This window comes from Oryctolagus cuniculus, chromosome 11, assembly GCF_051225735.1.
Source record: "Oryctolagus cuniculus isolate XC-2025 breed Fujian yellow rabbit chromosome 11, ASM5122573v1, whole genome shotgun sequence".
NCBI classification, from domain to species: domain Eukaryota; kingdom Metazoa; phylum Chordata; class Mammalia; order Lagomorpha; family Leporidae; genus Oryctolagus; species Oryctolagus cuniculus.
In genome coordinates, this window is record NC_142877.1 from 44416084 (window position 1) to 44442005 (window position 25922).

At 49.0% G+C, this 25922-nt stretch overlaps 1 protein-coding gene across 17 annotated transcripts in view; it reads left to right on the forward strand.

Annotated features, from left to right (window-relative positions):
• RIN2 (Ras and Rab interactor 2) overlaps positions 1 to 25922 on the forward strand; it is a 248850-nt gene that overhangs the window by 108035 nt on the left and 114893 nt on the right. For 6 of the 17 annotated variants that reach the window (XM_070052128.2, XM_051845339.3, XM_051845346.3 and 3 more), the window contains one exon: positions 20827 to 20919. In XM_070052128.2, the coding sequence (XP_069908229.1) occupies positions 20863 to 20919 (57 nt within the window). In that variant the 5' untranslated portion in view covers positions 20827 to 20862. Of the gene's footprint in view, positions 1 to 18098; positions 19664 to 20249; positions 20588 to 20614; positions 20754 to 20826; positions 20920 to 25922 lie in introns of those variants that run through there. The other 11 variants (XM_089308225.1, XM_089308224.1, XM_051845338.3 and 8 more) reach the window with 10 other exon arrangements.

Genomic DNA, 25922 nt, shown 5'->3' on the forward strand with positions numbered 1-25922 from the left:
CTGGCATCTAAGTTTGTTTAAATGCTCTATGATTTTTGCACAGTGACAAAACTGCCTGATGATGCATTTCCTGGAATGTTTCTTATTGTGAGCTGTGCATGACTGGCACGGCGATTGCGTGGGAGGTGATCTTGGGAAACACGCAGGGGGAAGTGGTACGGGAGACCGCTGGTGCCATGTGACCTGGCAGTGGTGTGCGTGAGTGTCTGTGACTGTTTGCAGTTGTCTGAAGACAGGCTGGGATGAGGATCCGAGTGCAGATCATTTTTTTTTGAGAAGTGAAGGGAGTGCCAGGAGGGGAGCTGGGGATAAAACACAGCCAGTGAAAAGTTTGTTATCAAGCCAGCCCCAGCTGGGGCAGTGGCGACATCATCTTGGGGGAGATGAGGTCGTCTGGCTTGAGAGGAGGGATCCAGACATATCCATTGCAGTTAACTGGCAGTGCAGTGCCCTGTGTGGCTTCAGGACGCCCCTTGCCCTGGTCTCCACCTTCTTCCACTTTCAAAGAGCTGGCCTGGGGGTTGGAGCATGCAGATGTCACTCACCACACCCTGTCTCTACTTCTGGGAGTGTCTACCAGGAAGGGGGCAGAAGCAGGCTGCACAGCACAGCTTCTCTAAGCACTCACAGGAAGGAGCCCTCCCTGCCCAACGGGTACTGTAGTTCCCCTAAGAATGCCAACATGAACTGCACAGTGTGTTGCAGTGATGTTTGAAGGGAAGACACCAAGATCTGGGACTTAGGTACTCTCTGTCTTCTTTTAGCAGTACCAGGAGCTGGCTGGGCACGTCTTTTACTTTTCCAGACATTCGTTTTCTCTGTCTACAAGGTAATAGGGCTAGATCGTCATGAGGGGCAGAGGTTGGGGAACAGTCAGGGGAGAGGTGGTCTTGAGCTGGCCTTTGAAGAGAGGACAAGGCATGGATGAGCAAGCCTGAGCCCCTGGGGGGGGAGATGAAGTGCTGAGTCAGGAGCTGAGTCAGATGCACACAAGTTGGGTCCCACCCACCTCCTGCTAACCACACATTTCTATAGGGTTCTTACTGCACCTGCAGCCTAGCTGTCTGATGCCACTGCAGAGTGAATGCTAATTCCAGGGGCAACTCAATGATTGACAAGAGCTACTGAGGCCCAGCTTCCTCAGCCTGGGTGGGACAAGTCTGAAACCCACGCCACACCCTCCCTCCACAGTTTTCCGCACTTCCCGGTGGAAATCAAGCTCCAATTGTCCACGGTTCTATAGGCTCTATTTTGGGTTTTGTTTTGAATTTTTATTTGAAAGGCAGAGCAATATAGAGAGAATCTTCCATCTGCTGAGCCCCAAATGACCACAATACTCAGGGTGGGGTCAGGCCAAAGCCAGGAGGCTGGAACTCCATCCAGGTCCTCTGACTGGGTGACAGGGGCCCCTAGTAATTGGGCCACCTGCCGTTGCCTTCCCAGGTACGTTAGCAGGGAACTGGATTGGAAGCAGAGTAGCAGGACTCAAACTGATACTCTGATGTGGGATCCTGGCATCACAAGTGGTGCCTTAACCCACCACACAACACTGCCCCCTAGGCTCAGGCTTTAAGAATAAAAATTTTCAAGGTAAAATCATGACACTCTTCCAATTATAAATGAACTGTATGAAAGATTTTTTTAAACGATTAACAAATGAGGGAAACAGTAAAATGTCACAACTGATTTAAAAGTGGGCTCAAATAAACACACACACATGCAAGTATATAATAAGCCTTTTCTGGAAAGAGCCAGATAACTATTTCAGTTTGTAGGCTGTGTGGTTTCAGATTTGCCACTGTAGCCTGAAAGAGTTATGGACAATATGTTAATAAAGGAGCAGCATGTGGCAGGTATAATTCACCCACAGGTCTTCTTTGCAGGACTCTGATTTTGGGGGTAATTAGGAACAGTGAAATGAATTCATACGCGAATGAAAACTGGTTAATATCCACCAGGCAATGATAGTTGCATCTTTATAGAACCCTGTTTGCTTTTCTATGAGCAGTAATCATTTGCCTGAGTGACAGTTTTCTGTGGTTTGCAAAGTTAAAAATATAATTGATCCTCTCCCTGTGTGAATTCTGTGAAAATTTGCCTATTCACTAAGGCTTTTTTGTTTGGGGCAGGCATTTGGTCTAGCGGTTAAGACACCCGAGTTTCCTTTCAGAGTGAGTAGGTCCAAAATCCAGCTCCTTTCCTGGTTCTGGCTTTCTGCTGGTACAGTCCCTGGGAGGCATTGGTGATAACTCGCGTGCCTGGGTCCCTGCCACCCACACAGGGGCCCTGGATGGTATTCCTGGCTCCTGTCTTTGGCCCCAGCCAGGAGATTTTGTGCACACTTGGGAGTGAACCTGTGGATGGAAGTTTTGTGTGCATATGTGTCTCTCTCCCTTTCTCTCTAATTAAAATCAAATCTATTTGTAACTTTCAAATCGATAGTAACTGTGGTGCTTTCATGGTCACTAGCGTAAATGCACAGAGCTGCAAAAACTTTGGCTACATTCCCACCTGAGCTAAACAAGGTGACCTCTGCTGCCTTTGTCCATTTCTACTGTAAATAAGTTCTTTTTTGTGGTGTTTAGTGCTGTGTTTTTCACAGTCTTGGACTTTGTTTTGGGGGATTTTGCTGGTTTCAACAGCCCCTATGTATAGTACTAAAGTACTGTCTAGTGTCCCTGGGCACAGCACAGCCTTCAAAAGAAATGTGTGTGCTAGACAAGTTTCGCTAAGACATGAGTCTCACGTGTGTATCTGACCGTAAGTTCAGTGTTAATGAATCAGGAATACAAATTAAATAAGATGCTTTCTCAAGAGAAATGCACTTGCAGCAGACTTGTATAATAATATTTTCCTGGCCGGAGCCATGGCTCACTAGGCCAATCCTCTGCCTGCGGCGCCAGTACTCTGGGTTCTAGTCCCAGCTGGGGCACCGGTTCTGTCCCGGTTGCTCCTCTTCCAGTCCAGCTCTCTGCTGTGGCCCAGGAAGGCAGTGGAGGATGGCCCAAGTGCTTGGGCCCTGCACCCGCGTGGGAGACCAGGAGGAAGTACCTGGCTCCTGGCTTCAGATCGGCACAGTGCGCCAGCAGTAGTAGCCATTTGGGGGGTGAACCAATGGAAAGAAGACCTTTGTCTGTCTCTCTCTCTCTCTCTCTCACTGTCTAACTCTGCCTATTAAAAAAAAAAACAAACAAACAAACAAAAAAAAACTTTTCACGCAAATACCGTGGCCAGCGGCCAGCAAGAACCTAACCCTGTTTGCTCTAGGAGCAACGCTTCAGTGTCTGCTAATGCACTATTGGCAGTAACTTTGTAGAACATAATACCATGAAGTCCAGAATGTGATGATAGCTCAGAGGCAGTGAAATCTCACGATAACACTTCTGCAGACTGGAGACAGCACAGCCGTTCTTGTTTGTTTCCGGATGTCTGTTACATGCCCTGACTTCACCTTGCCTGGGATTGCACCCAATTAAAGGACTTGTTCCAGGGGCCAGCACTGTGGCATGGCGGGTGCAATGTCAACATCCCATGTGGGTGCCGGTTTGAGACCTGGCTGCTCCACTTCCGATCCAGCTCACTGCTGTGCCATGGGAGGGCAGTGGAGGATGGCCTCGGTCCTTGGGTCCCTGCACCCACATGGGAGACCCAGAGGAGGCTCCTGGCTCCTGGCTTCAGATCAGCACAGCTCTGGCTGTTGCAGCCATCTGGGGAGTGACCAGCGGATGGAAGACTCTCTGTTTCTCTCTCTCTGCCTCTCCTCTCTCTGTGTAACTCTGACTTTCAAGCAAAATAAATAAATCTTTACAAAAAAAAGATTTGTTCCAGAAGCTGCTGGTCTAGGGAACAGAGATTAAAGCAGGCACTAGGATTTGGATACAGTTAAGGTTGGTTGCTAGAGGCTTGCTCACCAGATGGGATTTTGTGGGATTTGATGAGGTTTTCACAAGAAAGCATTTTCACTCCCGCAGGACATCACAGGAGCCTGGGCTCTGCCAGTGAGCTCAGCTCCTCCCCTGAATCCCTTTTCCGCTTGCACCCCCAGCACCGTGATGGTGTCCACAGGCCTTAGCAGAGCTAAGCAGATGGCTCTTTTTTAAATATTTTATTTATTTATTTATATGAAAGGCAGAGTTAGAGACAGAGGCAGAGAGAGAGAGAAGTCTTCCATCCACTGGTTCACTCCCCACATGGCTATAATGGCCAGAGCTGGGCCCATCTGAAGCAAGGAGCCAGGAGCTCCTTCCAGGTCTCCCACATGGGTGCAGGCCATTAGCACAGAGCTGGAAGAGCTGAGACTGGAACCCGTGCCCGTATGGGATGCTGGCGCTGCAGCCCAGGGCTTTAACCCGCTGCGCCACAGCGCTGGCCCCAGTGCTATGCTCTTGAATCATGGGTATCATGAGCCCAATAGATCTCAGGAATCCCAAGTATTTTGTTGCAGAAACGCAAAGCAGATGACGGCAACAGGTTACACTGAACAGAAGAATGGAGACAGAGCTTGGAAAGTTGGATTGGAGCCACGCGGGGCCCTGTGGTGAGCTGGGAAGGGCGTTTCTTTGGTGCAGGCTGCGCGGTGAGGTGGAGCAGTCAGATGGCGGCGGGTGTGCCAGGTACTGGGAGCTGCTGAAGTCGTTAAGGCTGCCAGGGTCCAAGACCTGAGTGGGTGTGGGGACCGGGAAGGAAGATGAGAGAGACTGGACTAGACTCAGCAGCGCTGCGCCGTGACCGATGTGCCTCCCACTGAGGTCTCCAGCCTGGGGATGTCATTAGGAGAAGGGGCAGCAAAGATTCCAGGGGAACAAATGTGAAGGGAAAAGTCAGCACTGAAGCTGACTTTCAGAGAGACAAACGCTTTTTTGTAGACAGATATTTCTGAGTCCAGGAAAGGAGGTGGGGAAGGAAGATGAGGATGCCACAAACTTATTTTTTGTTTTTGTCTTAATTTTTATTGGAACCAGACATCTCCCCCCACCAAAAAAAGATAGCTACAATTCAGAAGTGATGCACAAATCTGCCAATGGAATGATTTGATTTCTCTGTTGTACACCTCAGCTGAATAATAAAGGGATAGAAAAAACCCAACAGGGAGCAGGAGAGAAGAAGAGATACCCCTAAATAAGAGAACAGGACCTAGCTGGACAGCAGCGAAACCTTGGTTAAGATGGATGCTTTCAGCTGTAGGGGAGTCTTGCCTTTTTTTTTTTTTTTTTTTTAAGATTTATTTTATTGGCCAGCGCCGTGGCTCAATAGGCTAATCATCCACCTGCAGCGCCGGCACACCGGGTTCTAGTCCTGGTCAGGGCGCCGGATTCTGTCCCGGTTGCCCCTCTTCCAGGCCAGCTCTGCTGTGGCCAGGGAGTACAGTGGAGGATGGCCCAAGTGCTTGGGCCCTGCACCCCATGGGAGACCATGAGAAGCACCTGGCTCCTGGCTTCAGATCTGCATAGTGCGGCGGCCGCGGCGGCTGTTCCGGGGTGAACCAACAGAAAAGGAAGACCTTTCTCTCTTTCTCTCTCTCTCACTGTCCACTCTGCCTGTCAAAAAAAAAAAAAAAAAAAAAGATTTATTTTATTTGAAAGTCAGATTTAGAGGGAGAGGCAGAGACAGAGACAGGGATCGTCCATCTGCCTGTTCACTCTCCAGATGTCCACAGCAACTGGGGCTAGCCCAGGCTGAAGCCAGGAGCCAGCAGCTTCATCTGGGTCTCCCCTGAGGGTGCAGGGCCTAAGCACTTGGGTCATCTTCTACTGCTTTTCCCAGGCACATTAGCAGGGAGCTGGATTGGAAGTGCAGCAGCTCAGACTCAAACTGGCACCTGTATGGGATGCCACCCGGGAGTCTACATTTTAGATGATGGTGCTACACAGCCAGTGCTGCCATACAGACAAGTAAAATGGGGCTACAAGGATCAAAGTCCTTTCTGAATCTAAACATCACATCCCAACTAGGATGTCACTCTATTACATCCAGAGCCCCACCACCCCTAGTGAGGCTGTGAGGGGATGGGTCTGGCCCAGCACTGAAGCTGGTGTGAACTCATCTTGACTTCGGCAAAGACACTTCCAGCCATCTGGGGGAAAGCAAAGACGAGGCCTTGGGGAAGATCAGAGCTTTAACTTCTAATCTTCCCTCTTGCTGGAGATGGGATGACAGTCATCCTGAAAGGTGGCGACCAGCCTGACCAAGATATTCGGCACAGGGATGATGACCACGTGTGCTTTCCACAGTTCTATCACCTGCAGGAACTGGAGGCCAGTAGCACCTGTTGGGGCCATCACATTATTCTGGCCTCAAAGATAACGTGGCTATGGCAGTTTGTCTAGGAACACAAGGTGGAAGTTACTTTTCAGTACACATACCGGGTGTGTTTTGGCTTCACACAAAGATGCTTGGAGGGTAGGGTGGCTGCTTTACCACTGAGAACAGCATTGGAGGAGACCAGGGTAATAGATCCGTATGGATCTACCATCTCTGAGTTTGGGGATAGCCCTAAGAAGAAGCTATAGATAAAGGAGGGAGCACAATAGCCAAGATGCTTTTGAGGAGAGAGCATGACTGCTCACACTGCAATTCAGAGCCAGAGAGAAGTCAGGAAGCCTCATGGCCGTTGACCCCAAACCCATCTGCTTCCCCGAGTACCCCAAGGATGTACCAGGGCATTGCATCTTCTATGTCTATAGACCAAGGATGGATGAAGGTGTTGCAATCAGCAGTGGAAGCTGTGTGCATTCTGCTGAGAGCCCTAAGATGACCCCACATGGTCACCCCAATGTCAGCCTTCCCCGTGGAGGAACACGTCTACAGGGCAAAAGGGCCATGCCAGTCTTGAGCCCACATTCCCCTGCCTGGTTCGACCCCTCAGGTGCCCAGAACTCCAGAGTCGCAGCCACGTGGCTCGAGCCTGCTTCTCCTGGTTGCCCAGGTTCGGAGTTGCCCCACATCCTCCTGCCATGGCACAAAACACTGAGAACTCTGCAGATTTTAAATCGGAACTGGGCCTCCCAAGTCCTGACAATAGGCACATCCATTGCGGTGGGAGACTGGAATAAACGTATCCTAACTAAACATTTGTAGTCTTGATTTATAATTTTTTTAAAGATTTATTTATTTATTTGAACGATGGAGTTACAGAGAGGCAGAGGCAGAGGGAGATCCATGTCCATCCACTGGTTCACCTCCCAAATGGTAGCAAAGACTGGAGCTGGGCCGATTGAAGCCAGGAGCCAAGAGCTTCCTGTATGTCTCCCATGCAGCGCAGGGGCCCAAGGACTTGGGCCATCTTCCACTGCTTTCCCAGGCCACAGCAGAGAGCAGGATCAGAAGTGGAGGAGCCAGGACACGAACCAGGGCCCATATGGGATGCCAGCACTGCAGATGGCGACTTTACCTGCTATACCACAGTGCCAGCTCTGATTTAGAATTTGTATCTACTGAGATATAAATATAAGCGATCTCCACAAAGCTCATGGAAAACATGTATTATGCAAAAAAACCACCAATTCTGCATGCATTTCATAAACTTATCTTTTCATTCCATTTTCCCAGAAACTTTGTGAAGTACCCTCTTATATCCGGGCCTCCTTCTGTGAGGATACTCCACGATTATCCACCTGGGCTCGCCTTGGGTGGCGTGAGAATCCAAACGAGGTCAGGGTACTGTCTCTACTGTTGATTCAGACCGTCTACCCCTGGGCCCATTCGACCCCACATCCTCCCCTCTGCTTTTTCCAGAAGTCAGACCCCGTGGCTATGGTGATGACCGGGAGCAGTCCCTCTTAGACAAGAGCGTGCACCCAACTCGGGTGCTCTCAGCGAGTCGGAGGGGATCTTGCTGCCTGTGCTGGACCTGCGGCAGCTGCACAGTAACCAAGCGTGCCTGGCCCTCTGCCTCAGAACTTGTCAGACACCTGAATGGGAGCATCAGAGTAGGGTAGAACGCTGGGATGAAAACCCTGAGCTTCCAAGAGAACCTGCAGAGAGAGCCTTGCAGAAACTCTGTGTTCTGTAAACAGCTGAGCAGTGGATTTGTGAAATACCCCAATTGTATGGCCTTGACTGCCCCAGAAAAGGACACGAATGCCATTGACCAATCAAGAGAGCACTTTTTTTTTTTTTTTTTTTTTTTTGACAGGCAGAGTAGACAGAGACAGAGAGAAAGGTCTTCCTTTGCTGTTGGTTCACCCCTGAACAGCCACCGCGGCCAGCGCACCACGCTGATCCGAAGCCAGGAGCCAGGTGCTTCTCCTGGTCTCCCATGGGGTGCAGGGCCCAAGCACTTGGGCCATCCTCCACTGCACTCCTGGGCCACAGCAGAGAGCTGGCCTGGAAGAGGGGCAACTGGGACAGAATCCGGCGGCCCGACCAGGACTAGAACCCGGTGTGCTGGTGCCGCTAGGCAGAGGATTAGCCTAGTGAGCCGCGGCGCCGGCCTTTTTTTTTTTTTTTTTTTTTTTTTTTTGACATAGCACCTTTTAAACACTCCCAAACTCTGGAGGCACAGTGCTGACAACAGATGTCCCAGAGAGCATCATGTGGTTTCCATGGCTCCTTTGGAGACACGCCGGATGTTAAATTGTTTTTTGGAGATCTGTTTCTTTATGTGTCTCCCTGCAGGACCATGTGAGTTTGTGTTATTTGAGCATTTATTTCACATAGAAGATGTGTTGATGTTTTGTTATTTTGGTAGCGGACACCATGCTTCCCCCCTCGCCATCCCACATGGAATCTGCAGGTGTACAAGGGGGTGTTGCTCAGTGGAGAACAGTGGCCTGTTCTCCAGCCCACTTCTTAGGAGCAAGGATGGGAGCCCACAGGTGCCTGCACATGCATGGATGCATGGACAAATTGATTTGATGGGCCTGTTACATTTCAGGGGAGGTTTTGCATTTGTTTTGGTGGATTCTTTGTTTTGTGGGCTACAATGGTGATGCGATGGCTTGGACTCATTTCTGGATACTTCTCTAGAATTCTGATTTATGCAAGAATGAAAGAGCTAACAACCATGATTGGCCTAGGTAGAAAACAAAGTGAGTCTGTACATTAGAGAAGAAAGGCCTATAAACCTTGGTCTCTAAGGATCCAACCACAGAGAGAACTTGTAGACTTGCTAAGCCAGTTTTCTTATCTTTCAAAGCGGTATGAAAGGTGTTTCTTTTTTTTTTTTTTTTATTTGAAAGGCAGAGTAACAGAGAGAGGGGGAAGGAAGGGGAGAGAGAGCGAGAGAGACAGAGAGAGAGAGAGAGAGATATCTTCCATCTGCTGGTTCACTACCCAAATGGCCACAATGGCTGGAACTGGACCAGGACCAGGCTGAAGCCAGGAGCCAGGAGCCAAGAGCTTCATCTGGGTCTCCCATGTGGGTGCAGAGACCCAAGCACTTGGGCCATCTTCCACTGCTTTCCCGGGCCACTTACAGGGAGCTGGATCAGAAGTGGAGCAGCCGGGACTCGAACTGCATCGCATAAGGGATGCTGGAGCCTGAACATGTGTTTCTTCTGATATGTGATGTGGGTCCGCAGCATGGCATGCACGCTGCTGACATCTCATCTCACCTGTCGCCCTTCATGCTGTGGTCACAGCTGTTATCTCTTGCTATTGAGGGAGCCTATTTTAAAACCCGTCTTTACAGCCTCTATGACTTCTTTGCAAAGATCTTAGTAATGAATCTTCATCCAACAAGGAAAAAATTACGCACTGAGGTCCTACAGATCATAGTAAGTAGGGATCTTCTATGGAATTGTGAAGAAGGGAAGATAAATTCACACGAGTAAAATCTTATTTTTTCCTTTTCCTATTTCGCACATACTTGCCTGCCATGCACTATGTGAAGGGTTGGAGATAGGGTCGTCCCCTCGCATCTAAGGGCTGAGTCCCAAAGCTCCTGGAGAATGCCTGAAACCACGCGTGGTCCCAAACCCCGAGTTTGTCTGATACATACATACACGAGTACTTCAGCAAGTTCATGGGAAAAGGAAATAAAGGACTTTATTTTGGTGCACAAGCATTTGAAATGCATGCCCACAAGAGGTCTTCAAAAAGTTCACGGAAAATGTGCAGTATGAAAACTGCAGGTGGATATCGGGTTTTTTTTGCAGCAAAGTAAACTTGCCCTTTCATTCCACTTTTCCACGAAATGTTTGAAGTACCATTGTGCACAAATTGAGTGCTCTCCACCTCTCCTAAGCACTTACTGTGCACCACAGTCATAACCTTTACAGATGAGGTGCAGCACGAAACCAGCACAGACTTTTCCTTCTTCACAATTTCCCACATAAAGATGGGTTTTTCACCGTGGATCTTAGCACCCTCAGCATGTGGTATTCATTCTTTCCGTCTTAAGTTGAAAACCCTCACGACTTTCTCTTCGGCACAACCAAATGGCCAGCGTTCGATGCCTCTGTGCTTAGGGGCCGGTGTTAACAGAAATCAGGGTTGGCTGACAACAGCATTGTGATACCAGGATAGTCACAGAAAGCAAGAATGCAGAGGAGAGAGACTACTGGACTACCCTGAGTATGCAAATAGGGTCCTCAAGGCCTGACTGCATAACCAAAGTCTGCTCCTCTCCTCTTCACCCCCTAAAGAATGGAATTCACTCAAACAACAGGCTGAACATAGGGCTTCCTGGATGGCACCCTTTAACTTGGTGGGGATGGTAGCCAGAAATGGTCAGGTCCCACTAATAATGGTCTGGTTTTGTGGCTGAGCACAGGGTTCTGTCCAGATACCCGGTTTCTCACTTCTGCCGTCTCGTATTTCCCGTGTGGTTTAGAATTGGTGAATTAAATACAGTGGTGACCCGGAGTCTGTTGTCTCGGATCGTTAGAGCTGATCGCTACATTTTCAGGAAGTTTCCAAGTATGTTTATGTCATGCTGGAAACTTGAAATCAACCATGATGAAGTGTTTGCACCTCTAATAGGCAAATGCAAACTCTTGGGGGTTTTGCCTCTCTGGAAGTCAGTTGTCAAGCTTTCTCCAGCACATCACTGATGGCAGGTGAAGTGGAAGGATTGGGAAGACGCCAACTTATACAGGAAAACGATGCAGGGCAAAGAAGCAAGTGAGGTTGTGGCTGGGATGGGTCCCAGGGACAAGTTCATTATCAGGGCTGATGCCCTCCCCTCCCCCCTACAGAGAAGTAGGTGTCGTGACCTTGACTGGCCCAAGGCCTTTCCATGTCCCTGTTTGGACTTTGTGCATGATCGTTCCTCTTCACTCCACGGAGAACATAGACTGTTAGTAAACAAAACAGAAACATTTGAAAAATAAAGAGTATTGGGTTTAGGGCCGGCACCGCAACTCACTAGGCTAATCCTCCGCCTTGTGGCACCGGCACACCAGGTTCTAGTCCCGGTCGGGGTGCCGGATTCTGTCCCGGTTGCCCCTCTTCCAGGCCAGCTTTCTGCTGTGGCCAGGGAGTGCAGTGGAGGATGGCCCAAGTCCTTGGGCCCTGCACCCCATGGGAGACCAGGAGAAGTACCTGGCTCCTGCCTTCGGATCAGCACGGTGCGCTGGCTACAGTGCGCCAGCCGCGCCGGCCATTGGAGGGTGAACCAACGGCAAAAGGAAGACCTTTCTCCCTATCTCTCTCTCACTGTCCACTCTGCCTGTCCAAAAAAAAAAAAAAAAAAGTATTGGGTTTAGAATTATAGCAGTCCCTTGCTGGGCACTAGAATATTCTCAGTGCCTTTTTTTTTTTAATGATTTATTTTGTTTATTTGAAAGGGTTACAGAGAGAGGCAGAGACACAGAGAGAGTTCCTCCATCCATTGGTTCACTCCCCAGATGGCCGCAGCAGCCAGAGCTGTGCCAATCCGAAGCCAGGAGCCAGGAGCCTCCTCTGGGTCTCCCTTGTGAGTGCAAGGGCCCAAGGACCCAGGCCATCCTCCACTGCCCTCCCAGGCCACAGCAGAGAGCTGGATCAGAAGAGGAGCAGCCGGGACTAGAACCGGCGCCTACATGGGATGCCAGCGCCTCAGGCCAGGGCGTCAACCTGCTGTGCCACATTACTGGCCTCTCAGTGCCTTTTCTTGCTAAGTATCTAAGTATTACAAAATGTCCAATATTGAAACCACTTAGAAATAGGTGAAGCTGCATCCAACAGACTTTGTGACATAGCCAGATCCTGCCTGAGGAATCACATCTTGTTTGTAATTTTAGAAGGAGGAAAAAAAAACCCACACCTTGGTCTGAGAAAAATTGCGCTGGCAGAAGAAAACCTGAGGAAAAACTCTGCACAGTCACCTTGGTTACTGAGTGAAAACTGACAGAAGCAGCCACTGATCTTACAAAATTTAAAATTGGAATTTTGTGGACACATAGCAGAAACCTTAAGCCGTAAAATTTCCCAGAGATGAAAATCTGTTTGATCAATCACATCTCTGATAGGCAGTTTATAAGGAATGGAATTCATCCCTCAGAACTGTTTTCCATAAAGTTAAATTTAGATGGATATCCCATGTGGAAAAATAAAAACTCTGATCTTTTCTCTCATGCCATGCACAAAAATTAATTTGCGATGGATCATAGACCCACCCATAAAAGTTCAAACAATGAAGTTTTTAGAATGAAACTGGACTCTTCAATAATTTTAAGTTATTATATTAGGAAAGGAGAAAGGCACACTAAAATAGAACTGGAAAAGATTTAAACAGTTTGCACAGTTTGAGAAAACTGACCGAAGAGTTAGGATGGCTGAATGGAGTTGGTTCCAAAAAATATTTCCTCCATGAAACTTATTGATATTGGTATCTTTCCAATGGAAATATTTGTGTTTATTAAACATGAAGTTAAAACTTCCTTAAGGTCACAAAGAAACCTTTTGACAACAATCCACAACTCTGTCCCGTGATCAGAAAACTGAATCAATTATAATCTATTCAAATTGGATGAGAGAGAGAGAGAAACACAGCCTCCACTCACCTAGCAGTGGAGAAAGAAGAGACAGAATCATGGTGACCGTCTGTCTCCTCACCCCCAGATTTTGACAGCTTCCCTCCAAAGTTCTCTGATCCAGAGTTCTCTGACTCCCGTGTTCATCTAAGGAATTCTCCGAAGGGGACTCCTGCCACGTCTGTTTGGTTTGATGAGCTGCTTCTTTATCAGCAGGTGCCTTCATTTCTTCCAAGATCTTTGAAATAAACATCTGACAAGCCAGTGATAAACATCTTAACATTCCACCTGCTTCTAAGAACTTGTGTTCTCCTCCCTCCTTCTGAAGCCAAAGCACATTTGTTGGGATGGAACATCAATCCCCCAAACTGCTCAGCTCTCAGCTGCTCATTCTCTCTCTACCTGCTGTGGTCCAATGGTCTCGCCTGTCTGTTCACTCAGGATCCCCACTCCCCATATACTGAGCCACCAGGTGGCTCTGAACCCAGCCTTTCAAGCAAAAGCACCTTCTCTGTGACTCTCGACTCGAATTCTTGAGCAGAAGAGTCTGTTTCATCCGAGAACAGCTCAGAACTAGTTGGGGTCAGGTGCCTAGCCCCTGTCCAATCAGCAGAGGGCATGTGGTAGGCAGAATCACACACCCTGTAGAGCCAGCACAGGTGTGTGACAGTGGTATGAGTGAGTCACTCGGGGTGCAGGAGTGAGAGAGGCTTGTCTATCGGCCCTGGGGAGGAGCTTAATGCCCATCAATGAACAGACCACTCAGAATCCAGTGGTGGCCATGCCAGGGTGGCAGCTCAGTGCGACCCCAGAAGCTTGACTTCCACATTGTATGCTCAACACAGTGATGGTCTAGCATTGCTGGTTGTGTCAGGAGGGGCTGTTGAGTCCTTCCCTTGGGTGCTTAGCACTTCTGTGCATGCTGGTCTGGTCTCCAAATGCCCAACTGAGCATGAGGGCTGTCTTTGGCCCCCAGAACACTTTCTACCCACCCAGAGGTGTGTGGGTGTGCTGGTGAGTGAAGGTCTCCTATGGGCATTGCTCAGCCAGTGATGGGGGAGTTGATGGACAGGTGCACCAGCTGCCTGAGGTGTCCTCTGCCCTAGCTCCAAAGTGGGTGAAGTGCAGTTCTCATGGTGATGAGTGCTTGACAGTGCACCTTGTCTGGGTTGCCCTAACCTGCTTCACATTCCCACTTCCCTGCCGGAGTTACCTGGAGTCACCTCTAATGAACTTGGATGTGAATCTTTGTCTCTGGAAACAGTTAATTCCAAAAAAATTTTAAATGCATTATGTAATGTATGGGCCTGCAGAGTGGACGCAACCCCAGAGCTGCCAGGTTTCAGCCTCAACTAAAAGGAAACATCTGGGTGCAGGCATGCAGCCCAGATTTATTTACGTAGGTGTTTATTTATAACGTGTGCTTATTTCATTTCTTTTGAGAGAGAGAGAGAGAGCGAAAGCGAAAGCCTTCAGTACACTGGTTCACTTAGCAAATACCTACAACAGCGAGGGCTGGGCCAGGCTGAAGCCAGCAGCTTGGAGCCCCATCCAGGTCACCCACATGGTGCTTGACCCATCATCTCTGTCTGCCTTCCATGGTATAAGTGAGTAGGAAGCTGAATTGGAAGTGCGGAGTAACCGGAACTCCAACCAAGCACTCCAGTATGGGATTGCAGGTATCCCAAGAGGTGGCTTAACCTGCTGTACTACAATACCCTCTCCATGGCCTGCATTTCCTTTTTTTTTTTTTTTTAATTTATTTGGGGGCTGGCATTGTGGCATAGTGGGTAAAGCCACTGCCTGTGACACTGGCATCCCAAATGGGTGCCTGTTTTGAGTCTCAGCTGCTCCACTTCTGTTCCAGCTCCCTGCTAATGTGCCTAGGAAAATAACAGAAGACAGCTCAAGTCCTTGGGCCCCTGCACCCATGTGAGAGACCCAGAAGAAGCTCCTGGCTCCTGGCTTCAGACTGGCCCAGCTCTGGCCATTGCAGCCATTTGGGGAGTGAACCAGCAGATGAAAGATATCTCTATCTCTCTCTCTCTTCCTCCCTCCCTCCCTCCCTCCCTCCCTCCCTCTCTCTTTCTGTTTCTTCCTTTCTCTCTGTAATTCTTTCAAATAAATAAATCTTTAATAAAAGTTTATTTGAAGACAGAAAGACAGGGAGACAGAGACAGAAATCTTCTATCTGTTGGTTCATTCTTCAAATGCTCACAAAAGCCAGGACTGGGCCAGGCTGAGGCCAGGAGCCTAGAACTCAATCTGTATCTCCCACGTGGATGGTGGAGACCCCAGTACTTGAGCCAATGCCTCTGCCTCCCAGGTTGCATGTTAGCAGGAAGCTGGATCCAGAGGCAGAGCTGGGAGTCAAACCAGACACTCCAATATGGGATTAAGAGTCCCAAGGGAGGGCTTAACTCCTGTGCCAAAAGCCTGTCCCTGGCCTAGATTAAAGATATCTGTGTCCCACATCAGAGTTCCTGGGTTTGATCATCAGCTGTGGCTTCTGACTCTAGCTTCCTGCTAATGCCAATCCTAAGTGCCGTCTGCTGGGAATCCTGGATGGAATACTCAGCTCCCAGCTTTGGTTTGGCTTAGCTCTGGTTGTTTACAGGCATTTAGGGAGTGAAGCAGTGGATGGAGGATCTCTGTCTCTCTCTGCCTGTTGGGAAAAAAAAAGAGTAACAAAGAGTAATGTGTCCATGGACTTTCCATCACTATGGACAGAGAGCTTTAGGAAAGCGCTGACCCCAGGTTCCAGCAGGTAGACAAGCAGACCCTAGCGACATCTAGGGTATGTGGACTGTCCATGTGTGGATTTTTTGGGTTAAGAGCCTGCGTGGTTTATGATGCTTCCCCATGTCTGTGTGACATCATTGCAGCGTTGTTTGAAGATACGAATACTTGCAATGACCTTGGGAGTAGCCACCACTCCCTCCCTCCTCCTACTCGTTCTAGGGGGACAGGAGGGACTGTTAGTAGAGATGAATAAGGGATGCCCCCCCCCCAAGGATGTGGGGGAGGGATATGCAGGAGGCCAGTTCTTGAAGGGTCCAAAGGGGAAGTGAGGGTATTGGGTGGGAGATGAGAGAGGTAAAGTCCTATCCCAGAAAACAGGCGCTTTCTAGCCAGCTTCCTACCTGTTGTCTGCCAGTGGCTACTTAGGCACTAGCATAGCTTCTGCAGCCTGGATAAGGTGAGAGTTGCTTGGAGTCTGTGATCCATCTATCCAAGGATAGAAGGGATGGACCCTGAGCAGAATGAACCCCATTACAAGCTAATCCTATAAGTGGCAGAAATGATTATTTGATAATAATAACAATATGAAAAAATCCCAGCTGTTTCCACAGTTATTCTTAGGAAACCAAGGCACTGGACAATGTTTTAAATCCTATTTATGGGGACAACATGTGGCATAACAGGTTACACTGCTCCACCTGCAATGCCAGCACCCCGACTTTAATCCCTGGCTGCTCTACTTCCAATCAAGCTCCCTGCTTAGGGCCTGAGAATGCAGCGGAAGGTGGTCCAACTGCCTGGGTCACTACATCCACGTGGAAGACCGGAAGAGGTTGCTGGCTTCGGCTTGGTCCAGCTTTGGCCATTGCAGCCATTTGGAGAGTGAACCAGTGGATGAAAGCCCCCCCCCACCCGCCGTAACTCTGCCTTTCAAATAAGTAAAATACGTCCTTAAAAAATTCTATTGAATAACACAGTTATTGGGGAAAGGGGCCAGGCATACAGCTCTTTGCTTCCAATTTCATACTTTTTCATAAGTTAGCTAATTCTCTTTTCAATGGAAAGTTTCTGTGCTCTTAAACAGTTTTTATAAAACTATATGTGACTGTTGAGTGAAGGAGAACCAGTGCTGGACAAGGATAAATTTTAAACCTTTTTTTTTTTTAAGTTTGCATAACTGGAATTGTCAAGCCAGAGCCTGGAATAATATTTTTTGTGTCCAACTTGTCGAATCCATGGCGATACAAAGATAATTATGGAAATATTTAGAGAGCTTCCAGACATAGAGCCGCCCTCACTTGCTTCTGTGGCTCTTAGAAAAAAGACCTGCTGGGTGTGGGAGCCGTTTAAAGCACCAGGCGAAGAGGTGAAGTGCATTTCTCAGATTTGGACTTGACCTGGCAGGCCCCCCCTGGGGGGGGGGTGAGTCACGGGCTCCCACTTCAGTCAGTTTGGCTGTAAAGTAATTATAATAACAAGGTCGTGTTTACTGAGACTGAAGTCCATCACGCCTGGCTTCCTTCAACTACTAGAAAGAAAAAAAAAAAAGAAGGAAGGAATCAGGACTAATGCTGTCAGCAGCCTGGAGCTGAGAACAGGGGACTCAAATAAGCTCAGCTGTGAGTGGTGGAGTTCACTGCAGGTACACAGGTGCTTCTGTGGGGTTGTGGGAGGGACCTGAAGTATAGGAAAGAGGGAGGGGACAGAGGATTGAGGTGACATTGGTCAAAGGACCCAGGATTTCAGGAGCTCAATTGTACAACATGGTGACTATAGTGAAAAACAGGGTGTGGGGGGACCTTCAATGAGTTGATGGCAAATGGACCTTATGCAGACACAAGGCATGGATTCCAAAATATTTTTCACCAAAATGAGCTTTTTTAGTATCATTTTCCATGGACTCTTGGAAGTATTTGAAAATCGCTGAGAGGTTTTCAGTGTGCTCACCGCAAATGAATGAGAAATATGGGAGCTGATGGCTGTATCGTTAGCTTGATTTTAGCTATCCCCTGATGTGCACGTATTTTAAAACATTGTGGTATACACCATACATACATATAGTTTTACTTGTTAATTAAAAAAATTTGTTTTAAATAATAAACTGCACCCAGTCCTCAAATAGGAAGGCTGCAGTTTGATTAAATTAATTAAGAGGCAGGGAGGGGAGTAGCCTGGAAAGATGAGCTTCTAATAGGTTTCAGAGTCTCTTTCTTGCCCAGTCTGGCCAGTGGCCAGGTAATACAAAAGCTGAGAGAATGCTTAACTCAGCCCAGCTCCGTTCATCAGTGAGCTAGAAGTTGAGGACTTGGTTTGCATCCCGGTGGGCAGCTGCCACCCAGGTGGAGGTGGCTTTGGCTCTGGTTCTCAGTGCTCCCAGTAGAAAGGGCTGGGCAGGTGGTGGCCTGGCGCTGGCGTCTCAGCCGGCAGCCAGCTTGGTCTGGAGCCGGGCCAGAAGCCTCCGGGGCCCTTTCTGCTTTTAAGGTCAGATCTCCCTTAGCCTCTGCAGTCACTCTTGGCTCTCGGGGCCACCTGGAGCGCCACAGCTACTTCTCCGCCCAAGCGACAGAGCCTGTGATTTGCTGGGTGAGTGAAGGATCTTCACTTCCTGCCTGCGCCCTCCTCCAGCCCTGACTTCAGCTCGGTTTACATTCTTTCAGTGGTGTTATTGAAAGGGCCTGGCAGCTCCGAAACGTTCGCAGTGTCCTTTGTCCCACTAGGGCTACATTTTTTGCTCTTGGGGTTTTGTTGCTTTCGCTCTTCCCGAGCATCTGGGAAGACCCGCTGGATGCGCTCGGCTTGCTGTTTCAAGAACCTGCTTTCCCTAACCAGGAAAAGAGCAGCCTTCCACGGGCGTGAATCTGGAGGAATTTTACCAGCTCTCCGACCACGGTACCTTCTTCTTTCTTAGTCCAGCTGTTTCTCGGGTGGTCTGGGGACGAAAGCTCCGGGTGAGGGATGGGGAACCGCGAGTGGAAAGGAGAAGAGATTGTTTTAAATGTGAGGCGGTTGCTGTGTGTGTTGAGCCAAGGGGTTAAGAGGTTACGATTTGCAAAGGAAACTGTTGCTGCAACAGCAAAGATCTTAAATCAGAACTACTTTGGGGGCTTTTAAGGAGTTTATTTAAAAACAAAAACAGTCGATGCATGGGCTGTCTGGTTGGACTGCGGGGTGGCCCCCAGCGTTCCCCTCCGTGGCGTGCACCTGCTGTGTGTCCTGTCACCTGAGTTCATCTCCATCCTGGAGTGGCCTTCGGAAGAAGGTGGGGTGGCATCTGTGTTCACTGAAGAAGAGCGATGGCTGGACCTGTCTGCCCTTCATGGAATCCAAACTGGACAGCAACTTGAGGGACCCCTTGAGGTTCAAGTGCGTGTGTGCAGTTCCCAAGGCAGCTGACTGCACCGGGAAGCTTCTGGAATCCACTCTGCTCCTCCGCTGTAGGCAAAATTCCCTGCTTGTCAAGGCTCATCAGAGAGGGTTTGTAAATGGAAAAAACTGCTGAACAGAACAAAGAAACTTAGGTCTGGATGAGGAATGAAGTCTTGGCTCTGAGTTAGCAGTTCCTGAACCGCCAGGCTGCATCGAATCCCCTGCTGAGAATTACAGACCTTAGGCAAGGTTTCAAGCCCTGTGTGCTTTTTAAATCTTTCTGGGCTTCTGGCTGTAAACAGTTAATCGTTCACTCCCCACAGTTCCCGTTCTGCTGTTAGTTCTGAGCGCAGCGCTGTGTTTTCTCTCTGGAGCTGCTCCAACCTGCAGACTTTGCTAATGGGAGGTGAACTTCAAAGACCCTGGAGTTTGGACTCCCCTGCAGATGCTGAGCTGGAGAACCTGAACCTCCCGGGTCAGCAGGAATACCCTGGACCTCCTCTGGAGGGTATTCAAATCTTGGCCTTGGTCCCAGTGGAATTGCAAATGGAGACAAACCTGGGGAACACACCTCTGAACCTTTCCCATGACCCAGCCGTGAGCAATGCCTCAAAGAGAAGAAGAAGGCATGTGTGTGCGCGCTGTCATAGTTTTGCTAGGTGGGCTTCCACGCGTGGATCTTCACAGCTCACCATGAATGCAGGGGGAAATGTGACCATTGGGGCCAAAGCTTGCCTCTCTGTGCACAAGGCTCACTCACCCATACATACTACTCTGCCACTTGCTGTAACTTCCCTAACACTGCCCTCAATGTCCCTTTCGTGCTGCTGGCTGGCTCTGCGGCTGGCTGGGCATCTGGATCTCCCTGCCGCACCCTTGCAGCCACTTTTCATATTCCTTAGTCGTCCGAGAGAGGTTTGCATGTCATGGCTGGGATGAGCTTCATCCTGTGTGTGTTATGGCAAGAGTTGATGATGGAGGAGAGGGTGGTTTTTATGTTATGCACACCGATCTGGGTGTGAGTTTATTTAACTTAGGCGTGAATGTTGAAAGTTTTGTGGCCCAGAGGGAAGCATTATTGGGTTTTGATGCTCATGCAGGGGGAAATTCCAAGCTCCAGCAACCACGGTTTTGATTCAGGATCATGGTGTTATCTCGCCTTGACATTTTCCTCTAGCTTCCGGAGTGCACACGGGTGACCCTCCCATGCATGGTCATGGAGCTGTTTACACGCCGCCCCCTTACACACTCCGATCTCTGTCACCCGCAACACAGAGTTGCATCCCGGTCCTCCTGATTTCTAAGGAGAGAATAGAGGGATTTCTTGCCACTGACCTTCTGTTGACCTTGCCTTGGGGAAAGAGCTAGCAGGGCCAGGAATGACTTCACCCCCTTCCAGCAGGATTTCCTGGGACAGACAGACCCTCGTTCTTCCTCTGTGCCTCTCTGATCGGCCACATTCATGCTACAAGCTTTGAGAGCAGAATATGGGGACACCTAATACTGGGTCCCCTTCGGACTTCAGCCGAGGTCAAGCAAACACACAAAGCAATCATTATGCTTCCCACAGCCCTAAGGACCTTGTACGTCAGCCGCAGAGGTTGGGGGTGGGGCTGCGAGGTGAGGCACACAGCCTAGGAACTGTGCCGGCCATGCAGGAAATCAGGCTGCGAGGAGGTGGAAGGGCTTCGGTGGGAAGTCAGTGGCACTGTGTTGTTGACGGAAAAAGATCTTGGCAGGACTGTTGTTGTGAGTGTTCTGTGGCTTAGAAAGGAATTTCCTACAGGCTAGACCAACCATTAAAAAATGTCTCTGCCTTCAGGGGTCCCCGGCGTGCAGCGGAGCCTCGCTGGGGGAGATGTCAGCTCCGACCATGGGCGCCCGCGGTCTGGACAAGCGAGGAAGTTTCTTTAAGGTAAAATGAGGGCCCCGAAGGGGATCTGGAATGTTAGGCTTGCTCCCTTTCCCTGGCTGCCTGGGGAGCTGCAGAGAGAAGCTGTGCCTTCTCTGTTTCTCTCTCTCCCTCTCTCTCTCTCTCTCTCTCTCAGCCAGCTGCTGCTCAGCCTGCCTGAGCCCTGCCTCTGCTCGTGACTGTATCTTACAGCAGGTCTGGGGTTTTGTGTGTTGGCGCTTCAGTGCAGCCCAGGACTTGGGCACAGGGAGATGCCATGGTCAGCCACTCAGTGGTGGCAGGGGTGTGTGTGTTTATCCGCACAGCGTCCCGCTGGCCCTTTTACTCTTGGATGGTTTTATGGTGGAAGTTGGACTTGGCTGTGCGGGACGTGGGTGCTGTGGGCCAGCGTGTTCCACCCTTTGCATGATTTATGAGTCACTTCAGGGCTCACGAAAGTAAAGACCACATCCCTGGCCTCCCTGCAGGCTGACTTTATGTTATTTGCTGCTGGTGTCTTTTATCAAACACCCCCAACGTCTCCCTAGAGTAAGACCAGGAAGAAACAAGGCAGTGTGGTGGAAGCCGTGCAGCCTTTCTGTCCTCATATTCATGGTGATGGGATTAAGTCACCTTGCTGGCTTAAGAAGATGAGATTTTAAATGGACATCTACATATCTGTGTCTATAAAGTACATACACTTTCTAGTATATATGTATATACTATACATATATATTCTATAGCATATATGCTATGTATTACATATAGTATATAGATATACTATAGACAGAGTGAGATTCTGTCGTCATTTCTAATTTACACTTGAAAATCTCTCCTCCCCACTTTGTTTCCTCAAATTGACCTCAGATTAACCTACACTCATTCCAGAACATTTGGAAAGTACAGTCACTTAAAAAAATTAGAAAACTAGAAGTACAATGCACATTACAAATCTATCATCACCAAGTGTTCCAGCACCAGTTTGTCCCCAGAGGAGGGACACATGGAAAACCTTATTACTGAGGAAAAGCAACTATATTTAATGATTACCCCAGCCCTCGTGGGCTGTAAGTATGTATTAACTCTCATTTTATTACATGTTTCCTGTTGCCAAGAGATCACAACCTGTTTATTATATCAACTGTTGGTGCTACCCAAAAATCCATCAAAAGAACCTGTTGATGAAGCAAAGCTAATTGAGGCTGCTGATTGTTGCTAGTGGGAATGTCGTAGGACATTTCTAGAACTTGGTGGTGTAGTCACGTAAGCTGAGTTTTTCAAGGTGTGGAAATGGTTAGGTCTCAGCTACGTTTGTGACCAAGTAGCTCAGGATTAGTGGACACAGCAAGCCCGAGTGTTTTTTGAAGTGAGTCCGAGGGAGTGAATCATTGTTTGTTTTCCCAGGTGAGCCAACTATTGGTCAGAACAAGCTGTTTGTAGGAACTTCCTGCCGCAAGCAGTGAAGTTATTTATCAGTTTACAACCTAAGCTTCCTGAGCAGGAAGATCCTGGGAGAAAAGAATTAAGTTCTGTTGCCACAGGTGGTCTGGATTCTTAGTCCTAATAGTTAAGCTGTGTGGACAGAAGCTGTCTCAATTCTCAATTGTTTTGCTCAGTGTTCATCAAACCCATAGAGCCTCTACCCACCAAGGCAGAAGAAAGCTGGGGAGCGCTGAGGGCTAGTGCCCCACCCCCATCCGAGGCTTCCACCTCCAGGTCTCTGAATTGTGTCTGTGCTGGAGGTATTTGTTGCTCCCTGATTAAAGGAATAATCCCAGGTCCTCCCTTAAAGCACTGCCTAAATATTGGTGAGTCCATAGTCACCACCTCACGATGCCCCTGGAAACACACTGGAGTTGTATCTTGCATAGTAGTTAAATTTCAAAGTGAGGGGGAAGAAAAATGAATGTAGCCAAAATTCTGATTACCTATGGCAAGGTCCATTATAGCCAACTTTTCCTGCAGTCCTGGGAAAATAATGTTTTTATTTTCATTTTCAGTGGAACAGCAGGTAAAATAGTTGAGTTACGTTTCTTAGCTCTGTTCAAATGAAAGCATCGCTCAGGCTAAAGGTGAGAAGCCTGCCAGAACTCGCTGGAGCAAGTGCTAACCTCTTGATCTCTCCTGAGTCAGATACCCCTGAGGCAGTCATTGGCAAAGAGGCCTGCGCTGCTTAACTGGTTATTGTCTGTAAGTTTTTCTTCTTCCCTGTGCTGAAATGGTTTCATTTATTTAAGCTAGGTGTCCTAAGTGAGTGATCTTGTTACTTTGTACTTCTTTTCTTTCTTTCCTCTTCTTTATAAACATTGTTATCCTTTGCTGGACCTGCTCTATAATTAGTCTCCAGAGTTGGGCAAGTAAGTTATTTGCAAGGTGGTAGTAGTGGCCACCCTCTGGGACATGTAGTACGGACCCCTGGAGTTCATTTTTTAACAAGCTGGAGTGAAGTTCAGCTGCTGAGACATCTGTCCCTCTGCACAGCCTGGGTTCCTTCAGCCCTCTGTTACTCCTCGTGCTTGTCTGTCCACCTGCACCTGTTCTGCACTTGGGGGTCAGCCTCCCTCTGTCCTTAGGCCAAGGAGAGAAAAACCAGAAGCCATCCCTGACCTCACGGAGCTGTCAGTCTGGTAGCAAAGAAAGATATTAATCAAAGGATCACACCCCTGTCCATCTAACTCTGAATCAGGAAAAGAAGACAATGCTTTGTGCGCGAAGTAGAAAGGGCTCAGGGAGTCAGTTTCTTTGAGGTCCCAGAGGAATCTTCGCCACGAAAGGTACCTTTGAGTTGAGAGGTGTGGCTTACTCCTTGTGAGGAAGGTGGGGGGCGGAGCTAAATCTCAGAGTGACTGGTGCTTAAGCCGCTGCACGTGCATTTCTCAGAAGCATCAGTGAGGCCCTGGAACTCGGGGAGGAGCCTTTCCTGCCTCACAGCTGAACTGCACGTGCTCGTTATCCCGCCATGGTCATTAGTGTGTGTGTGACTTTTGTGTCAAGTACAGATGTTGAGAGATGGTTGTCGGACCTCTGTTTCAAACCAGGGTTGCCAACTGCCAGGAGCAAGCTTCGATTTGTGGTTTACCATCTGTCCTGGCTAAGGGAAATGACTCAGAAGGGCTGGAGGGCATGAGACACACGGGGAGAGAGCACAGATTGTCTGACGCCTCCTGGTCGGCGTTCATGGTCATCACATCCTGGAAGCACTGACCACATAAATCCTGGGCTGCACACACATTTGCCACCGTCATTCACAGCACCATTTCATGTCCCTCAGTCACCTGTATGAAGGAATCCCTTCCTGTTCTGCACAGTTACTGGGGGAACACACGGTGAGGATGATGTCCCAGACAAAGTGGACGAAGCAGGGAGCATCCAAGTAATAGACACCTGCTGCTATGAGATTTGAAGGGTGTAATTTTTTTAAAGATTTATTTTACTTTGTTGAAAGGCAAAGTTACAGGGAGGGAGAGAGATCTTCCATATGCTGGTTCACTTCCAAATGACCACAACAGCTAGGCCTGTGCCAGGCCTAAGTCAGGAGCCTGGAACTCTGTCCGGGCCTCCCACTTTTGTGGCAGGTGCCCAGGTACTTGGGTCATCTTCCCCTGCCTTCCCAGGCACTTGAGCAGGGAGCTGGATTGGAAATGGAGCAGCCGGGACTTGAACCAGTGCTCATGTGGGATACTGGTATCCTAGGCAGTGGTTTAACCCACTATGCCACAATGTCAGCAATGAGATTGTACCCCCCCCCCAAAAAAAAAAGAATTCATCTGAGCTGGAGAGGCTCTGGGTAGTCCGGATGCTCAGTGTCATTCTGATCCGTCCTATTCCTACTCCTTTAATCATGCCATTACCCCAAGCCACCCCCATTCCCACCCCAACCCACGCAGTCACCAAGCACTAGCAAATCCTCCCTAAGCATCCAAAATCCATGCCCTTCTTCCCTCTCCTGTCTCTGCCTCCTCATAGCGTCTCATCCGTTCCTTTGTGGGCACGGACGATGCTTATACCCCACCCACACCCATACCCACACCAAATGTGTTGATTTTCGCGTTTGCTCCCAAACCATTCCATTGATTCACGTCACCTGCTTGAAGACCCTGGCTCCTTGCTGGGCACAGGGCCATATCCGCAAGTCTTTACCTTGGCATTCTAGAACTTTCCTCCCTTCCCCAACCCTCCCTTCCCCATCCCCCCCCATCAGCATCCTGGCTCTGCACTGGGACCACCTCTGCTGGTGCCTGGTCTCCAGGCTTTGTTTGCACTGCCTCTTTTCCATCTCGTCCCTTCTGCCCCTCAACCTCCACTGTCTTGCCAGGCACGGTTAAGACCCACTTGATCCCTGCCAGTGGAGGTTACCTGGTGTCTACCTTTACTTTGCTCTGAAGGAAAAAAAACCATGCTAGTAGTGGATGTGTGGAGGCATAGCTGTGGCCCCAGGGAGTGGCCAGGATGCAAATTTCAGCTCATAACTTGAACTCCACTGTGAGGGGTTTGTTCTGCCCTCTTGTTACCATGGCCCTGACCCGAGGAGAATCCCTTGTGAATTGCCCACTGGACAATTCCAGTTTCTTACAGGAACGCCCTGGAGCTTCCTGGACATGTCTGCCCTTGCTGGCCTCAAGGAGTCTGTAGACTTCCCTCTAAGTGGCTGAATGTGGGGACATGCCCAGCTCAGCCACGCAGGCTCAGTTGGAGATGCTGTCTTTGGTATCTCACCTGGTTTTCATAACAAGGTGCCTCATGTTTGTCCTTCAGAAACATAAATCCTTAATTATATTTCTTTTTCAGAAGACACAATCTTTTTTAAAATTATTTATTCTGAGAGGCCAAAAGAGAGAGAAGGGGAGAGAGAGAGAGAGTGTGTGTGTGTGTGTGTGTGTGTGCGCGCGCTCTGATCCCCTGAGTCACTCCCTAAATGCCTGCAGTGGCCAGGGGGTTGAAACCAGGTCTCCCACAAGGGTGGCAGGGACTCAATTGTTGAGCCATCACCACTGCCCCCCAGGGTGTGCATAAGCAGGAAGCTGGAG